This window comes from Haliotis cracherodii, unplaced genomic scaffold (assembly GCF_022045235.1).
Source record: "Haliotis cracherodii isolate W230 unplaced genomic scaffold, xgHalCrac1.p SCAF_5, whole genome shotgun sequence".
In the NCBI taxonomy this organism is placed as follows: domain Eukaryota; kingdom Metazoa; phylum Mollusca; class Gastropoda; order Lepetellida; family Haliotidae; genus Haliotis; species Haliotis cracherodii.
The window spans coordinates 56,367,549-56,381,977 of record NW_027266308.1 but is presented as its reverse complement, the minus strand read 5'-3'; the positions used below and the strand labels follow the sequence as shown (position 1 = coordinate 56,381,977).

The 14,429-nt window shown below is 38.8% G+C and overlaps 2 protein-coding genes across 3 annotated transcripts in view; one reads left to right on the top strand and one right to left on the bottom strand.

The window, feature by feature from the left end:
* LOC139443104 (uncharacterized) overlaps positions 1-869 on the bottom strand; it is a 31,356-nt gene extending 30,487 nt beyond the window's left edge. Inside the window, exon 1 of one of the 2 annotated variants that reach the window (XM_071224043.1) lies at positions 776-869. The gene's annotated coding sequence lies outside the window, so the exon portion shown is untranslated. Of the gene's footprint in view, positions 1-426; positions 516-775 lie in introns of those variants that run through there. The other variant, XM_071224044.1, reaches the window with a different exon arrangement.
* A 7,790-nt stretch (positions 870-8,659) lies between these two features.
* On the top strand, positions 8,660-11,981 carry LOC139444098 (uncharacterized). The gene is made up of 4 exons (XM_071225004.1): positions 8,660-8,771; positions 10,207-10,368; positions 11,128-11,241; positions 11,693-11,981. The coding sequence occupies exons 1-4, from the start codon at positions 8,719-8,721 to the stop codon at positions 11,874-11,876; spliced, it is 513 nt and encodes a 170-aa protein (XP_071081105.1). The 5' UTR covers positions 8,660-8,718; the 3' UTR covers positions 11,877-11,981.
* Positions 11,982-14,429: the final 2,448 nt, after the last annotated feature.

Sequence of the window (14,429 nt, the reverse complement as noted above, 5' to 3'; positions counted from 1 at the left end):
CATAATAATATGGACCTCATCTATATCACCTTAGGCATATGAAAGTATTAAATTTTCAACTTTTAAGACATTTATTCAATACTATCTGATAATAATATGTTCTTGTTTTCTTTCCTTTTCCACAAAAATATATTCAAAGAAAACCCATACATGACACAAACTACTTTCCTATTTTTTACAGTTATGTAAATATGAAGTAACATATATATTTAGTGTAGAAATTCAGGATATGAAGTTCACTGCTCTGTTTTTTATACAGAGAGATCACTTTAAAAAAATAAATTAATTAGATATGGTGATCCAATAATATTCTAAATCAATTTGTTCAGAAACTAAAAATAAAGTTTGTTATGGTCTACAAGTTACAACAACAGATCCATCTGATCCCAGTACTAATCTTATTTTCAAAGACAAGATTCTTCTTACCTGCTAAAATACTTCCTGAATACAACAGTGGCTACCTGCCCCGAACACATATACATCACTCACTGTAGAGAGAATGGGACAACTCGGGCGTGACACCAGTCGACCGAATACAGATGACGCAATTATACTAATCCCTACACGGGTTACCCCCCTTGAGTACAGTTGATCGCTTCTTGTTAACTGAAGAAATGTGATGCCATAACGCGGGTTTCAGAGTAGCTGTCACTTTCTGTGAAAATACGATATAGGTCACGATGAATGCGACAAATATTTCGTTTGCGAGTTTACCCCAATAATTACTGACACAGAACATCGAGATAATAAAAATATTGTGAAAGCCAGTATTTACCTCTGGTCAATGTGGATGACAAAAGTCATCTCTGACACGCTTTGACAAGCAAATCGCAACGTGAAGTGCACGCAGTAACACCACTGCTTCGAGATTATATTACTCCAGGGAGATCTTATTATGTCCAAAATCATTTTCGGGAATGTTGTGTTTTTGGGTTTCTCCCTCGGTGTATCATTTTCTAAATCTGAAGTATTGACAATAACGATAAAGAATTTTATCTAGAATAATCAAATATTGTACTATGTGAAACCAAGAATGTGTCAAGTCATATCTTCAAATAGCCGAGAGCCGCGATGGGGTCGTACAGTCAAGACGATGTGGAGTCATGTCTTGACTGTAGGACGCTATCGCGGATCTCGGCTAGTTTTCAAAATCTCTTTATAACGCCGTGGAAATTTCGGAACAGGTCCCAGCACGCAATACTTGTCATAAAAAAACGACTGAAAGTTTCGTTCTTTCACAATCACCAAGACATTATTTACAGGCCACCGGTGTAACGTTATGACGTCACAATGATTAAGGTCACAAGCCACAGGATATTGTGACGAAATACTACACGTCTTAACTTTGTGACGTCACAATAGGCGGATCCAGCACGTCACACCGAATGCATCGCTTGCAAGCGATTGGCTGTTTGCAACGCACCCCAAGTCGCAACAGCAGCGGAACAACAATTTGTCAAATGACGTCAGCTATGACGTCGTTTCTAGTGTGACGTCATTCGGACCTTACGTCTCAATAAGATACGAATGACATCAACAATGCCGTCGGGATGACGGAATCAATACACTGTTTTCTCGTGACATGATATGACCCTAGGTCACATATGATGTTTTTTAACCCCGATATGTTTGCCCTCGTAGGTAATAAACAACGCTGCTTCGTGCTCCATTGTTCTTTGCGATTTATCGTGTAGCTATGTCATATTACATACTTCAGTGCGAAAGGGTTTACCGAAGTTGAGAAAAGTGATAAATGCAGTTAACATAACACTTTGACGGAACTACTGTCCTACAGGAGTCACCTCCCCGCAAATTGTCTCCCTTTATCGTAAGTGTCTCAAGCTCCTCACAGCGATAGCCCGTTCGCGGAGCTCTCAATACTATCGCTGCCACCATTCAAAGGTCCACACTTTGATAAGTGGCTTCAACCATGCTCTGTGTTGAACTCCCATCCATCTGACCGTTATGTTTACAAACAAGTGATAACTGCCGTGAAGCCGAATACTCTGAATTATTTTCTTTGTCAATTTGAATTTCATTTCAACTATCATGTAATTGGTATAGTATTCTATAAAAATGTAAGGGGGAAGTTGGGTGATTTCCCATTAGTTTGCAACCTCGAACCAATATGATTAAACAAACAAAAAGATAAATTCATCTGGAAAATCTGGTCAGTCATAAACCGTTTCAAAATTCACTATGATGGCATTCCAAAAGACATGAACCAATATATTAACGTGGCTATATTTGCGGTTAGAGGGCAAATTTCAAGGTTCCCTGTCATGGCCGCTTCCACGCTGACTGCAGCAATGTCAGACAGAGTGTAACGAAGGTGTCGCGCACTGGGAAAGAGCTGCTAAGTGTCTGGCCCGTACACAAACCGTTTACTTCCACTGTACGTTAGTTCCACATTGACAAGGCACAATAATGAGAGTTGGTCATTTATGAAGTTAATATTGCTTTTTGTCGTTTGTTATTCTCTTGTAAATGTTTCGTTATAAACTGTAAATTGTTCTTCTTTGATAGGCATTTAGAAGTTGGAGTACTAAGTAAGGATACGAATTTATGGATGAACAACTTCTTTATTACAATTAATTCTTTTTTACTCTTAATTGTAATAAAGAAGTTGTTCATCCATAAGTTTCTTATCCTTACTTTGTAAATTGTTCATTTAATTCGTCAATCAAAAGTGTGCGTTTCGCAAAGCGCCAATTTTGTTACTTGACCAGCTTGTATTCCATTGCTTACAACAGCGGTCGTTGTTTTCAAGAATATATTTTTGTTGAAGTCGATTTTGTATATAATCATATCCAAATATATGATAAAGAACTTTAATGACTAAGTAAGGATAAGATATATGGATGAACAACTTGTTTATTACAATTGGGAGCGACGTTTCGGTGTAGCTTCTAACACCGTTTTCAAGCAACTTTAGTGACCTCAAATATATTTTATTACGTTTGTGTATATTTTTTAAGATTTGGCAAAATCGGAATTACAAGGGGTAGTGAAAAAATCCCTACGTGTTAGGTAGGGAGACTTTACGTTTAAAAGTTTTACATTTGTAAAGAAAAAACTACACGATAAGTATATCACAAGTAGGATAATCCATGTGTCAAAAGAAATATCATGTTTCTGTCAGAGATGAGAGAAACATTATATTTCATTCGACACATGGAATATATCAGACTTCGAAACCTCTATACTGAAAGCCCAGTAGGCTTGTCCTACCAAAGTGAAGAATTAAACTGGTTGTACTAGCGGAATTGATGAGTAGTGTGGCATAGTCTGATCGATGTCGTCAGTAGGTTGAATTGTCAAATTCATGAACCAATAACGACCGGTTTTAAACCCCCTATATTTGTTCTCATACCCTCAATTTAGTTTATAAAATCCTCTAGCGCAGATCAATCGGTCCTCCCTTGAGAACGCCGGATTGTCTGGCCCAGACGCGATTGCTTACAGACCGACGTCATATAACTGGAATATTGCTTACTGCCACAAATAAACCCTAGAATTCTTGGAAGTTAAATAGTGGTCGCATTGTTTTTGTTTAGAAATGACATCATACTAGCATACTTGTGACGGGGCAGACATGACATCAAAGTTCGTGATAGACTAGCGCCAAATGTCAAACTGAGTTGAAATCACTGAATTTAGCGAATTACGCGATCATTTTTTTAATGTTTAATTCAAATAAGTATTTTCTCTCTCGATGAGGTGGAAATTAGCAAAATAATGGTCTTAAGTAGATTCGATTCCGCTGTCGGATAAATCAGAATGCAGGGTTATAAAATGTCGTGTCAGAAGCGTTTATAAATACTGTAATAGAAGTGTTAATATATGTGTTAAATGCTGGGATGTACGGTATACATGATGGTACGAGCTACAAAATTGTGACGAAGGTCATTTCACCGCTGGCAGGGGCACGGGTGACACAGTCGTCTAAGGTGCCGCGATTCGCTGTGCAGAGTTGCGTCCCTTGGGCACGCCAGACACCAATGATTGTGGGTTCGAATCGATTATGTTTCTAGGTTTGTCAGCACCATACCCGTGCTCGTGGGTTTCACCGAAGTGGTAAACGTCTGATACCTGCATCACTTCGGGCTTTCCTCCCACATTAAGCTGACACGCCGTGATATAACTGGAATACTGTTAAAAGTCGTGTTAAACCCGACTTACTCACTTACTCAGTTCACCGCTGGCATATGGACTCATATGGAATTTTGCATTTTCATGTGACAATCGGCGATTCTCCAAGTTTCTACGCTCTAAATGTCATTGGTGTCTGGCTAGAATACTTCGATAATTGTGTAGAGACTAATAATGAAGGGCAGAATGGGTCCCCAGTACCCCACGCTTGTCAGAGGCAACTAGAATCATGACGGGGTTGTCAGATCACGTTACTGATTGTGTGCCATCGTACTCCGGTGACAATATGGGATCTTGTGACATACTAAATGTATAAATATGTAAAAATGTAGAAATGGAAATGTCATTTTGTCTCATTTCATGATATGTTACTTTACCTACACCGTCAGGAAAGTATTATCTTTTTCGATCAAGACAAAATCACGTGATTATAGTCTGATGTTTCTGACGAATCAAAATGATACCTGGTCGCCCTCATTTTTTCATCCCTCCCAGTCAGACCATTGTTTAAGGGCACAACAAACGTATTCAAGTTTTTCCCCGTTTCTGAAGGATTGTTCTATGGTTCAAAGAACTTCAGAAACGGTATGGTGGACGAAATCTTTGAAATTAGGCAGAATATTGTATATGGGATAATCAATCCCCTTTTACTTCGTTAGTATATATTATGATTGTATCTCATAAGCCATCTAATGATTTGATTTCATTCCGAGCTGTGGGTATATTTTTTGTTTAACGCCGCACTCAGCATTATCCCAGCTCCACGACGACGGTCTGGACCGGACAATCCAGTGACTGACAATATGAGCATCGATCTATACACAATTGGGATACGCTGACACGCATCCACCAAGTCAGCGAGCCTGACCACCCGATCCCGTTAGTCGCCTTTGACGACAAGCAAGTTGCTGAAGACCAATTCTAATCGAAAATGCGTCCCCAAAACCTTAGACAATTTTCATAAATTGGAGTTTCAATATGGCCTCTAACGCCCCGATAGCTTCAAGGCTGTGTTTGCATTTTGGTAAAGAGGTACCGAATTTCGAAACATTGGAGATAGAAAGTGTCGGAGTTAAGATAATGGGTAAAGGAAATCAAAAGAATGGTGACTCACCGGTCGGAAAAAATTCCGATAACCGAAAAAACACGTGATTATAGTCTGTAATGTTTTTAACGATTAAAATAATACCTCAGGGTACGTAACAGGCAAGTCGGACTCGAACACCTTTAAAAGGCTTTTTATACGCATTGTTAAGCTAGGTGTTGAGATCCAGTCGAACCCTGGTCGCTCCAGTTGCCCATTCGGTGACGAAGCTGTCCTGTCCAGTTAGTAGTGTATACAGAGGTGGGCTGAAGATGTTGCTTTTATTCTTGTATGATTGTGCGACGGACACGAGTCTATGTATAAGTAATTAGGAGCTGCGGTCCTCGGACCCATCGCTCCTGGATTTCGAGAACCTCTCACGGCCATGTGAGTTGCAGATTGATGTCTCAGGCTAACTATGACGACACGGAACGGCAGTACTTATGTAGGTAGCTGCTGACGGTCCCTTGGAAACCTCAAAGCCAGTTACAACATGTTGGAGTAGGTGGATTTCTCTTGAACTTCATGTTTAAGACGATCCCAATATTTACTTTCGTATTGTCGTTCAGGGAATAGTATCCAAATGACGGACACGCCTTTTTTCCTCAGATGCAACTTTCTCGGATCCTGCCCCTCACCATACACCCACGCCCCTCGGTGCCTTCGCCTCCCTCAGCCCGCCAAGCCGTCCGAGACTTTGCCCCCGCTGCTGACTGTATTAGGGGAGAGAACGGAAGATGCTCTCCGGTAACAAGCGGGTCCATATACTCTTATTCAGTCGGGAACAGAAATTAGCTAGTTGTTAACAGTTGTTTAATTCGGCACTCAGCAATAACCATGCCAATCTCATTAAAATCAGATCTTAGTTCTCGCTACCGCTAAACAAAATCTCATTTAAACCAGATCTTAGTTCTCACTACCGCTAAACAAAGCTTTGTTTAGCGGTAGCGAGAACTGAGGTCTGATTTTAATGAGATTGTAACCATGCTTTATGACGGTGATCTGTAAATAATCGAGTCCAGACCAGACAATCCAATGATTGATTTAATGAGCAACGATCCACGTCGTTGGTACAGTAAACTACGTTTATAACGAACACGCTTATAACGAACTGATCGATATAACGAACTTAGTTTTTAGTCCCGGCCATTTGTTGTGTATATGCTGTATATATGCTTATAACGAACTACGGCTATTACGAACTAAAATTAGTGGTCCCTTTGAGTCCGTTATAACCGTAGTTTAGTGAATATGTTAATGACACCCCACAAACATGTTACGGAGTCTGACCACCAGATCCATTTCGTCGCCTGTTAGGACCAGCATAGGTTGCTGAGAATGCCCTGGGTACGCCATCTTCCCGAGGCAAAGGGAGTCAACTGACGGTAAAAGTGGAAACTGGACTTTAATAGTTAGTTAACTCTCTTGCCTCGGGAAGATGTTGGTACGCTGAATGGCGAACCCTGTTAAGTGGTATTCCGGATGCCACAGTGCAGTACGCCTGGATGCCATAATCTGTTGCCACTATGTTGAAATTTATTTTGCGTCTTATCTTGCAAAGAATGGCGACTCAATAACATATTTAGCTCAAAGCTTTTAAGCACGCATGGTATTGCATTGTATGTAAATATTCCAGTCTAATTTACTTGTACTAGCTGTGTACACTGATATGACTCAAGAGTTATTATATTGGATGCCCTGGCAATTTAATTGGTATGCCGGAGGCCTATAGAGTGGGAGGGGTGGCACCCTAGTTTTGGGGAGCTGTTCTAACCCGGATCCCCAAGGGACACATTATTCATATCATATAGGAGGTTCGTTATTGACTGAAATGAACTTGCATATCGAACGTCATTAATTATCATTTTTCATTAAGCATTATTTGTATATGTACCTGACCCTTGTCCACATTACGAATATCAAAGGTTCCTTCTCATATCTAGTATGACATCCTCGATAATCAAGTGTAATATATCTCCAATATATTATGAGATTAAATACACTTGATAATGGAGGATGGTTGTAAGACCATCGGTATTTCTTGTCCTCATTAAGCTGTACCAGTTTCATAAACACTCCAACATTTATAATAGGCAGAGCAAGGAAAAGTACTCAAACAAGTCGTATTTTCGAATATTCTTGCTCGTAAGATCATAGACATTTAGTCGTCTTCTAAAGGAAGATATTTGTACGTGTTCAGTTTCATTAAAAGAATGTCAAGTGATTCATGACGAAGGCGCCGCAAGTAGCTGTGCAGAGTTGCTTCCCTTAGGCGTGGGTTTCACCAAAATGTTCCAGATACAGATACGTACTTGCATTCGGTTGGGCATGAACACTTAACACGATACTCAGCAGACATGTGTTATTTCTTTTCTCCCATATTAAGCTGACGAGCCGTACTATAATTCTGTGGGTTTAAACCTAACTCACTCATCAATTAATCAAACGAATCAATGTAAAAAGTTTCATTCGCCTGCCCGAAATACTCGTTGGTTTCTCCCGAAAACAAATTGAAATGAAAGTAAATGTAGCCTCGTGTAATACTGATCGATGTGTCAAAAAGATAACACAAGAGCCATATATTTATGTTAATAACTAAATATGTAGTTATTTATTTGGACTATTTGAATGTGTATGAGTGCAGAAATATCAACAGAGCCTGCTTCTTTGGAAAACAGAAACATTTTTCATGTTACTGGTTGGTTGGTTTGTTGTTTAACGCCGCACTCAGCAATATTCCAGCTATAATTAAGACGGCGGTCTGTAAATAATCGAGTCTGGACCAGAAAATCCAGTGATTAATATCATGAGCATCGATCCATGCAATTGGAATGGATGACATGCATCAACCAAGTCAGCGAACCTGACCACCCGATCCCGCTAGTCATCTCTTACGATAAGTATCGTCGCCTTTTACGGCAAGCATGGGTTGCTGATTCTACCCCGAGTCTTCTCGGGTCATGTTACTTGTAGGAAAACGTAATTGTTTCTTTTCATTTGAAATGTTCTTTCTCAAATATCGTCACGACGAAGACTCGGGTTCGATTCCCGACATGGGTACAATGTGTGAAGTCCATTTCTGGTGTCCCCCGTCGTGATATTGCTGGAATATTGCTAAAAGCGGCGTAAAACTATACTCACTCACTCACTCTTTGTCAAATAAGGGAATACACAGACATAGATCTATGTGAAAGTAAGAATTAGTAAACCACGCGTTTCCATAATTGAGCTGATTAATATGATCAAATATTTTTAGTGGTATGCTGCCTCAGTGTCCATAGGCAAGTGCCGTGGCCTCAGTCACGTCTGATTTCAGGTTCACGAAATGAGACCTCCCTAACAACTAGGATATCCTCGAACCAACTGCTCGCATTTTCACGGAATCCAATCGTATGTTGTGATTTGGTCACGTGGCCTGTCAAGCGGGAGTTTGCAAAGCCCAGAATCCAACGTTTTCAAGTCATATTATTCATGTTATTATAATGTCTGGTCTTGCGGAGTCTATTCTAGAAACCCAAAACAATTACGAACAAAGGTAATGTCACTGTTTTAGATTGTTCCTCTTATTCATCTAGCCTATGTAGCCTAGTGATCATTTGAGTGGAATCTGTACCTTCCAAAATGGGGCGTCAGCTTTACTCATGTTTACATCGACACAAACAATAGACAATGTGTTTAGATGTCTCGTTTGTACCGTACAGGGCTGTCCAGTTAAGTAATTTTCAGGGACCCGATACTAATCATTGTACGGGTTTGACATATTTTTCCTTGTACCGCCTGACACGTTCACAAAATTCGTAAACCAAATGGAGCTAAGTCTAATATTTGTATTGACTGTCATTCAACTTGCGTAGTTGCATCAAATTTGAACATGTTGAAATATGCTGTTAAATGCAGCAGACGATATTCTACAATGACAATTGTGGTGTTCTAAATCTATATAATTTCAATAAAAAAATCGAAGTGAAGTTTTATCTTTGATATCGACCATTTAATATGTATGTTAACAATCAGATAATTTACTTCACCAGTTTTAGGCCTATTCACTATTGTAATTAAAAGCAACAAACCCCTTTCTATATTGATAAGAAATCTCTGTAATAACCAGAATCGATTGTAAGATTATGACTAAATCATGAGCATATGTTTATGAATCACTATCAAATAATGATGCTACCAGACATTCATTTTAGCAGAGGGTCCATGGCTCTGGTATCATTGCTGAGTGACCAGACCACCTACATAATATATAGCCTTAGATGTCTAGAAGTATAGTATCACAAACATGGTATTGTCTGTAACTCGATCAGCATATATACAATTTTGATATCTTCATACCATCACCATGATCACTAATTACTGATGTGGCACAATATCTCTCATGATACATGTGGGGATCCCAGGTTAGAATATGTCCCTATGCTGGCCGTATGAAGAGGCAACTAAATGGATCGGGTGGGCAGGCAGGCAGGCTCGATGAATTGGTCGATGTTGTCACAACATATCCCAACAGTGTGGATCATAAGGCTACTCATAAAATGAATCACTGAATTGTCTGGTTCAAGTTTGATGTTTTTACAGGCTGCTGACATAAAGCTGGAATAATGCTGCACTTAGGCAACAAACATGCACCCATTCAATGGCGAATTCTGTATTAGGTTGATAAAAGATTTCTCAGAACAATTTTGTGTTCAAAGTGAAGATTTTATCATGAATGACACTGAAAGGGTAAAAGGATGATAAAACACTACTGGTAAAATGCATATGTTTTTATACTGAAACATAGTAAACTAAATTGGGTATGAGACTTACTCCAACAGAGATATAATTCTTCAATTGGCTTAATACTCCATGATCTGTATTTATCCCAGTCCTGAATACCAACAATACAAATACCTGTGTCAGGGCCTACTAATATTCTTTTGAAAGATGATAATGTGTAAGGTTATATGTTAATGTGCATGTTTTAGGTTCAACTGTGCTGTGTGTTTGTGTCCTAAACTACACATGGTTTATGGGTACTGCCAACACCACTTCTGTGTTGACTGTCTCTATGATGCAGGAGGAAACATAAGAACAAGTATGATAAAATGTCCAACTTGTCAAATGGACAGCGCTTTCCCCAAGACCAGGTAAGGTTAAACTGTGTTTCTGAATACAGAGTACTTCATGATAATGTTTGCTGACCATTGTCACATTGTAAATTTATTGCTGTTAAGATCTTTTTGGAATGAGCTGTATATAAATCAGAGACAGTTCTATCATGTTAACAGTTCAACATGACGACCTGGGTATATGTTAACAATGAATTTACATTTTGTTTAAGTGTTCTGCTTATAGTACAGAATTTGAGCAGATTAATTTCTGTTTTCATAATGGATAGCATGTCAAATGTTCCGTGACTATATTGACATCAGTATTGTGCTTATTTGCTAAGGAAAGAGTCCATCGATTATGACAGTAATCTACAAATGTAGTGCATTTTGATGATTTTCAGTTGTACGACCACTGAAGACAGAATTTTATGACCTTGTTAATCAGAACTTTACATATGATGATATGTGTTTCTAGTAAATCATGTTTACTGTTTATTTAAAAACTTAAGATACAGTAATCTGGCTGATAAATAAATGAGAACATGTTCTCTCTTATATCATGATTTGTCATTGGGTACAAATGCCAACCTTACTCTCCTGCCTTCCCATTGTCCTTTTCAAACATGGTAATTGTAATAAATCGAAACATTGCTTTTGTATCGATATTCATAAAATAGTATTCATACATCATCTTCTTGACATTAAAAATTTGCAGATATCAATATCACAAAATATAGGGAGTATTAGTGACATCGTTAATTTAATGTTACTGTACATGTATTATTTGCCTGGCAGACCTGATATTCCTGATGACAATCTGGAGATGATGAGATGTCTGGGTGTACAGTTGTGTGAGAACAAGGGTTGTGATGTGGAACTGTGGCAGTGGGAACTAGAAGATCATGTCAGGTAGCTGTTCTCTCCTGGACAGATATATCATGGCCATCATCATAAACTATTTGCTTTCTATAACCTTTTACTGTTTAATATGAAACACAATTTTATGTGTATGTGTAATTCTTCCAAGTTCTATATGAGGGGTCAATTTACACAGGTAACATACTTGATAAGGATGTTTCATAACACAATTCAATAAATGCGTTGTTGTCCAATCTTTAACATGCTATTGGTTGTACAGTAACTTGCTTTTGTTGTTGTAGAAAGTATGTGTGGTTAAATAAGTATATAAATTAAATGTTCCAATTTTACTTTGTTCATTTGTAACTAAACATATTTCATGTCATAGCCCCAAGCCTGCTTTTCTCTAACTCAGTGTCAAACCACAGACAGCTAAATTATATACTGATTTTCCCTTTTTGTCCCCAAATGCACACTGATTTATTTCTGTTATTCATTTCAGGTCCTGTCCAAACAGAGTGGCCACACCTAAAACACCATACAGCAGACATCGCGTAAAACCAGAGAGTAGCAAGAGCACAAAGAAGGCAAAGAAAGAATCAGTAGACTCTCCTCCAACAACAAGACAGTCAGGAAACGTTGTGTTACGGAGACTGCGATCCTTCAGACGCTCCTCCTTGTTATGACATGGATTGAGGAGTTGGCAGTAGACAGTTAACTTATTCAGTATTATGTAAATACAGACTTCCTTCCAATTTGCCTGTGTGCAATGTGTTACAGTGTGTTGGTAAATAATTAATGGACCAAGGACAGTTAAGCAGTGCTATTGGATATGTATGAATTTTATTATACACATGTATTATGTGTGTGAACATGCAAAAATAAAAAATAAAACTTGGCAAGTCAGAAGTTTTTATGCTGATGATTGCTTTGATAATTAAATTGTACATGTTATGGCTGTCAAAAGAGCAGCAGCAGTATTGACCGAGTGGGCTGAAGCAGAATACCAATATCTGGTTGAGATTGACCAGTTACTCGGACAGGTGTCATGAGGAATAGATTATCGTGATGTATGTTGCAGTTGTGTTGAAAGCCTAAACTAGTAATAGTTTCCGTATCATGCCTAAGGGCAGTAATGGAAACTATTGTGTGCCTGTGTATATAAAGATGAAAATTGTCTCCCATTGCACCAAGTCTGAACAGGGATTACCCAAGCCTACATGAGGGTCATAACCTTACTGGATCAAGTTTTGAAGTCTGGGGAACAGCAACTGTGTCATGTTTTATACTTTATTAAATACTGATGTATTGGATATGGAGACTTCCTTCAAGTTGCAATCTCATTAAAATCAGATCTTAGTTCTCGTTATCGCTAAACAAAGATCTGAGGACATCCCATTACGGGTCACATCAGAACGACCTTTCATCCATCCAATCAAAGTCGTAATGTGTTTTCTAATCATGCAACCCCGAAAATGTTAACACAGGGTATTCAGACGACAGTTACAGCCCGTACGACTGATTCCGTCAAAATTATCATATATCTCTCGCTTCTTTAGGATAAACATTTGAACGGGGGAGGCGTTACACTGTACGTGGGAAGCACTGCCATACAATCTCAACCATATATTAGACATTACGGAATGTTCAGTTTGCAAAATATTAATCAAGAACTGTGTCAACATATTTTTCAAGCGTAGTCTGAAATGGAAGTCGCCAGGTTGAAACGAGTGCCGTAAGGCTTGAGAAAGCAGCTTTTTAATTGGTTGATGTTGACTTCTTGTCATTCATTTCAGTTGTCGGTCCAAGTTCGCGAAAGTTCGTTCTGATGTGACCTGTAATGGGATGTCCTCAGATCTTTGTATTGCAGCAGCGAGAACTTATATCTGATTTGAATGAGATTGTTCAAGTTGTGAGGGAACTGTCAATCAACTGCTTAGTGGACCAAATCATTTCAACTTGTGCAAAAGCTATATTCTGCAGCAATACGTACTTGTTGTCAAAGGGTTTTATTACCATTGTCTCCGGGCTAAAATAGGAGCAACCCATGCTTGCCGTAAAAGGCGACTAACGTGATCGGGTGGCTCGCTGACTTGGTTCATGCATGTCATCGTTTCCCAATTGCGTGGATCGATGCTTATGATATTAATCACTGGATTGTCTGGTCCAGACTCGATTATTTACAGGCCGCTGTCATATAGCTGGAATATTGCTGAGTGAGGCGTTAAACAACAAACTAACAAATATTACCATTTTCATGTTCACATCAATTTGAGTCAACAGTGTGGGATTCCTGTGCCAAGAAAAGAAAATTAACAGAGGGATATTTAACCAAAATTTATAGACGATGAACCGTCAGAATATTAACTTCTTCTTTCTTTCTTTTTTACAAAAATGCTGAAACATATATTATTTATCATTTTGTAGGACATTGATAATCATTATCTTGAATATGAATAAATTATTTAACAAGCTAACAAATCTAGGGTTCATCATGTTTTTTTAATTCCGTCTGTGTAGTTTTTAACCAATACGACCAGATACCTCAGTCTATACAATTAATAATAAATTTCTAATGAATAATTTTGACCATGCCTTATTGTTCATGCAACCCGACTAAAAATGGTAAATTGTTTTACTAATGCCACAGCCTGACACTACTGTATTGTGCTGAGGACAAGTGAACATCCAGTGACAGTAGTCTTCATTGACAAGTAGTATTTGAGGGCTATAATTCTGAACCAGAGGGCATGGTTGGCCCAGTTGTCCAAGGTGCCATAATTCGCTATGCAGAGTTGCATCTCTTGGGCACACCAGAAACCTGTGATCGTAGGTTCAAATCCCGGTTTGACCCAATTATTTTTCTAAGTTTGGCAGCACCATACCCATGCTCGTGGATTTCACCAGAGTGGTTAACTAAGATCTACATCACTTCAGGTTTTCCTCCGACATCAAGCTGACATGCCGTCATATAACTGGAGTGCCGTTAAACCCAACTCTCTAGTACTCACACAAATGCTTCAATTTTCGTCCCATTCAAAGAGAACTAGCAACAAACTCCAATGACTAGTGAAGTAAGATTTCCACTAACTATACTTGGTTAACTCCCTTTGCTGGCAAGAACCTTTTGTCTTCAGTTCACAACCAAGATTTCCCCCGATATGATCTGTCCTGGGTTTTTTTAACCAAGCATGAAAGTCAAAGGGTCCTTATCTAGTGGTTAAAGCGTTCGCTCATCA

What these genes read in the sequence shown, in the direction of transcription:
- LOC139444098 (XM_071225004.1), top strand. Translation starts at nt 8,719, where the DNA reads ATGTCTGGTCTTGCGGAGTCTATTCTAGAAACCCAAAACAATTACGAA. An exon ending in CAAAACAATTACGAACAAAG is followed by an intron (nt 8,772 to 10,206) that starts GTAATGTCACTG and finishes TGCATGTTTTAG; the next exon opens with GTTCAACTGTGCTGTGTGTT. An exon ending in AGCGCTTTCCCCAAGACCAG is followed by an intron (nt 10,369 to 11,127) that starts GTAAGGTTAAAC and finishes TTTGCCTGGCAG; the next exon opens with ACCTGATATTCCTGATGACA.